The sequence below is a fragment of the Pistacia vera genome, unplaced genomic scaffold, assembly GCF_008641045.1.
Source record: "Pistacia vera cultivar Batoury unplaced genomic scaffold, PisVer_v2 Contig545, whole genome shotgun sequence".
NCBI classification, from domain to species: Eukaryota; Viridiplantae; Streptophyta; class Magnoliopsida; order Sapindales; family Anacardiaceae; genus Pistacia; species Pistacia vera.
The window spans coordinates 451,342-456,337 of record NW_022196385.1 but is presented as its reverse complement, the minus strand read 5'-3'; the positions used below and the strand labels follow the sequence as shown (position 1 = coordinate 456,337).

Below are 4,996 nucleotides of genomic sequence, written 5' to 3'. Positions count from 1 at the left end.
ATGTTTTTGACTTTTATAACGCAATCTTTTTCACAAACAGGGGATGTGATTGTTCTTTCTCAGCTTTCTTTATGTTTGTAGTTTGTGATTGTTTTTAAACACAATACTTTAGCTGCTAGTTTACACAACCAATTAAGCTAACATTTGCCTCATACAAGTCCACACTAAATTGACTGTTTTATAATTAATTTTTCAAATAAGTGTTTTCATATTTTTTTATATCTCTTAATCCTAATAAATAATTTTGTTTCTTTTCTTATAAAATTAAATAAGTTCAATTATTAGTGAATAGTTTTCTTTTTTTCAATATAATTTAAATAATAAATCTTATATATTAATGTGTGACAATTTTATATTCTATATTTGATTATACATTTTAAATAATAAAGTTCAAATGTTATTTAATAATAAACTAATTGCTTTTGTAGGTGAATGAGACAGAAGAATTAATTCAAAGTAGAGAGTGAAAAAGGTATGAATCGTGATTTATCATATTTTATTCAGTATTATTGATAACACAAGAAATTTGCTTATTGTTCCTATGAGTGGTATTATTCAATCTTCTTGGATACTGTTCTCATTTTTTATATTTTAACCAAGTTAATTTTAGTTATCATTAAAATATCATATAAAAAAATTAGTTTATACCTTATATTGAATTTTAGGGTATTTTAGTAACTGTCATATACATAATAATTTTATTTGAAAATCCTTCCTAAAGTACCATTTATTTTTTTAAATCTTCTCTTTGTAGTTTGTATGTTCTTTCTCAACATTTTTCTTTTTGTTTGTAGTTTGTGATGTTTTTAAAAACAATAGTTATAGGTGCTAGTTGCTTCTTTCTCTTACATAACCAATTAAACAAAAATTGCCTCATACACAATTCAATACACAAAACCAATAAATAATTTTGTATCTTAATAAATTATAATAAGGTTATTTATTATGTGAATATTGTTTTCATTTCTTCTTCTATATATATATTAATTGTGTGATAACTTTCATATTCACATTTTAAATAATAAGTTCAAGTGGTGTCTATTATAATAAGCTTATTGTTTTTATAGGCAAATCAGGCAAGCGGATCAAAGATGGTATGAATCTTGTTTTATCATATTATTTATTCATATTATTGACAACACAAGAAATTGTGATAATTGATTTTCTTGATTATTCATGATTGTGAAATATTCATCACTAACACAGATTAAAAAAGAAAAAGAAAATAAAATTGATGGATCAATAGTGGTTGCTAGTTTGGGGATTGTTCCTCGTCTTATGGGTAGCTCATCCGCTAACTTCAAGGTACCTCTGTGATAGTCAAACGGTGTTAGCCTAATGAGTAGTGAAAGTGGTGTTTTGTATGGAAGATAGGGAAAAATTCAATCTGTTGGATGAGAGTTTTTATTTTTTATTTAAATTAATCTAATAGTTAATATAACTAATTAAAAAATTATGCCATAAAAATTAGTCTATACCTTAGATTGATTTTTAGGCATTTTAGTAATTATTATTTATGTAATTAATTTTTTATTCGAAAATCCTTCCTAAAAGACATAATCACTTTTCAAAATATTTTGATAACACCTTTTAATTTATAGTATTAGAAGTAATTGATTACTTTTAAACTATAACAATCATAATAGACTCTCAAGAGTGTTGATGATTGCTGATTGCTTTATTAAGAGTTTGTTAGATCTTGTTGGATAGGTTACGCAATTGCGTAATTGATTTTCGAGACCATTAAAAATAAGTGGGGTTCCTAGACGTTACTCCCCCGGCTGAATGGGCAAAAGTCGTTACATAAATACCGATAGTGTCAATGGCCTATTGAATTTTGAGAACACTGCTATCTAGTTCATTTTATTTTCTTTTTTCTAATTGCTGGTCTCAGAAAGGCTATTATTTGTCAGGGAAGTTCCCCTGACCCCGTGCGGCAGTAGAATCAATAATTTGTTTGCTTTGATTTGCAGGGAGTCTGGTTTATTGGGTTACTAATAGCACATTTGGTATGATTCAGGTAGTTATTGCCATTTTATTTCTTGGAAAGAATTTCTTTTTCATATGTTTGAAATGTTTTAATTGGTTTAGTGTGTGAAATCATAATCAACTTTGCAGCAATTATCCCTCAAACATCATGCTGTTCGTGCAAAGCTGGGGTTACCGGACAAGGATGCTCCATCAGCATTGGAAAAATCTGAAGAAATTGATAGTCCTGGAAAACATTTGGATTCCCCCGCAAAGCAACGCAAAATATCTGTCAAGGACCTAACCCCTAAAGGACTGGTAGCTGTAAGTGACTAACCTCGAAACATCACCCACAATTTGAATGTAAGGGTTGTGTTACATGTTGTCTTACATCTTTGTAGTTTGGATTTTGGACAGCTTTCAGTCAAAACACTTGACAAAAGGACAGAAAGAAGGAGCAATTTCTTTTTTGCAGTAATATTCACTTCTTATGTCTCTTTTCCTTCCCGTCTTCATTCTGTGGTTTTATTTATATTAAAATATCGAATAATTTCCTTAGTTATTGCACTAAGTGGTTGACATTTCATCACAAACTGGCACTTGATAAGGATCCTGATTACATAATTGCTTTGATAGTTATGGGTCAAACTCAACTGCAGAAAGGACTGCTAGCAGAAGCTATTGAATATTTGGAGCGTGCTATCTCCAAGTTCTCTCAAGTTTAATTTAATTATCTTATGTTTTTTTCACAATCAGATGTTTAGTATATAAAGTAGGATTTATAATGGCGGGATGCATGCTTTATTTATGATTTATGGTCACTAGAGAATTTTAAATAAAAGTTTTATATTATATTGGAAAGAGCATATAAAACCCTTATACATTGTGCTTTAGTCACCCCCATTCATTTTATCCTAGCATTTGATTCTTCCTAATTTTGAAAGTTATTTTCTTGCTCATATCAACATTCCTGGTTGCCATTAACTAAAAGGTGTTTCTTTGACATCCCATCAGCTCTTCATCTCCGGCCATCCCACAGAACTTGAGAATATTGATCTTCTAATTGTTGCTTCTCAGTGGGCTGGTGTTGCCTATATAAAACAGGTAAAACTCAGTGATGCTTTTGGGATTCTGCTCACTACTTTGAAATAAAAGGCCATGAGCATAACATATTATTCTCAAAACTATGCTACAATTTGAGATCAATTCTAGGACCCAGCCATGGGCCACTGTAACTTTTCGAGCCTGGTCGGCAGGCTTAAAAATATTTATACTCGATGAAAAGGGGCATTCTTTTTTTTTTTTTTTTTTTGTGTTTCATTTGTTTCCATTTTCTTCTGTATGTTACAGAGGCAAATGGCTGAAGGAATTGTACACCTGGAAAGAATTGCAATTTTGGAAGAGCTAGAGGAAGAAAGTTCCAAAGTCCATTATTATGATGGATTGGTATTACTTTCAAGGTATGAATTTACACAATCATTTCTCTAAGTGTTTTTAGTTATAACCTGATAATCGCTCATCTCACAATTGATCAATATCGCCATTACAATTTTTGTCTATTGTTTGGGCACTAACTACTGGGTTTTTCAGTGCTTTATATAATGTAGGTTGCAAGGCTGAAGCTGTAAAGCATCTGCGTTTAGCTACTGCTTTTAACCCCGAGTATTAACGGACTACTGCAACAATGTGAAAACGCCAACGATGATTTTACAAGTGATCTTAGCGGCAGCAGAAGAGGAGATTAATGGTGGCAAAATGGATCATGACACAGTTTAGGCAGGTTGATTGACACGATCAAAACCTTTGTTAAAGGGTTGGGTTTGGGCTGAGGGTTATCACCCTTCGAACCCGTTTATGATATATTAATACTTAATTATCATAATTTTAATCAATGTTTTAAAAACCAATCCGAGGTGAAACCTGACAAACTGCCAGGTCTCGAGTTGACAAACTGAACTGGTTCAATCGGTGATGTCATTATGTTAATGTTAGCAAAAAAAAATTCAGAATTCAGAATCCAGAATTCCAGATTACAAATTCTTGAAAAAAATTCTTTAACAAAGCATTAATCCATATTACAACTAATTACAAATCAAAATAACAAAATTCACGAAGAAAACATATAATCATTAATAAACATTTTAGCAAAAAATGATTTTCTTCACCTAATAATCTTCAATTCATCCTCAATTGAACTTGACACACCATGTGACAGATGATCATCATGTAATTCACACAGTTTATATAATGAGGTAGTTTTAAGTTTGTGTAACTACTACGTTAGTTTTAGTGTCATTGCGATTAAACTTCAAAATTTGTTTAATAAGGCCTTGATGTTTCTATTTATTAAGTTAAATAGCAATTAATTGTAGTAAACTTCAAGTTAAATTACTAAACTTGTAGTAACACAAATTGGATCCGATGATTTTAGAATCCATGGTGATAAAAAAAACAAAAACAGTAGTAGATCAAAGTTTTAGCAATAAACTCAATCAACAACCAAGCTTCAATCAAAATAGACTATCACTGACAAAACAAAAACAACCCAATAGAGAAGAAAAAGCATGTAGAGAAAGGATTGAAATGGAATAAAAGAAGGTTTACCAGGAAGAGACGAGACTTGGAGAGGAATTGAAAGTCAATAATAGAATAAGAAAGATGAACTGCTACCGAAGATAAAAGCAAGTTGATGAAGATGATGAAACAAGGCTGTGGGCTGTTGTTGAAGTGGAAAATTGGATATGAGAGATGAAATGAAGAAGTTAAAGAGAGATGAAAGGAAGAGATCGACGGTGAAGAGAGGAAATCGCAAATGGGAGAGTGACAAAATGGGTTAAGGCTTGATGGTATGAAGATTTTGGGGGGGGGGGGGAAAACGGGTGGAAAATTGGGTTTATAGATATAAACAGTGAGATTTATGTTTGATCCACTGTTTTAAAACCCAACTTGGGGAAAAACCCGGCACAGTTTCCAAGTCCCAGGTGGACCGGTTAACAAAAACTTTTAAAATTCAGCAAATACACCCCTA

At 31.3% G+C, this 4,996-nt stretch overlaps 1 protein-coding gene across 1 annotated transcript; it reads left to right on the top strand.

The window, feature by feature from the left end:
- Positions 1-1,977: 1,977 nt before the first annotated feature.
- Positions 1,978-3,910, top strand: LOC116107680 (ALBINO3-like protein 2, chloroplastic). The gene is made up of 6 exons (XM_031393977.1): positions 1,978-2,020; positions 2,119-2,292; positions 2,386-2,442; positions 2,983-3,072; positions 3,319-3,428; positions 3,559-3,910. The coding sequence occupies exons 1-6, from the start codon at positions 2,012-2,014 to the stop codon at positions 3,635-3,637; spliced, it is 519 nt and encodes a 172-aa protein (XP_031249837.1). The 5' UTR covers positions 1,978-2,011; the 3' UTR covers positions 3,638-3,910.
- Positions 3,911-4,996: the final 1,086 nt, after the last annotated feature.

Bases quoted from the DNA above. Each gene is read 5' to 3' on its own strand.
- LOC116107680 (XM_031393977.1), top strand. The intron at 2,443-2,982 runs GTAATATTCACT...ACATCCCATCAG, and splicing joins GGAGCAATTTCTTTTTTGCA to CTCTTCATCTCCGGCCATCC. The intron at 3,073-3,318 runs GTAAAACTCAGT...TGTATGTTACAG, and splicing joins GTGTTGCCTATATAAAACAG to AGGCAAATGGCTGAAGGAAT.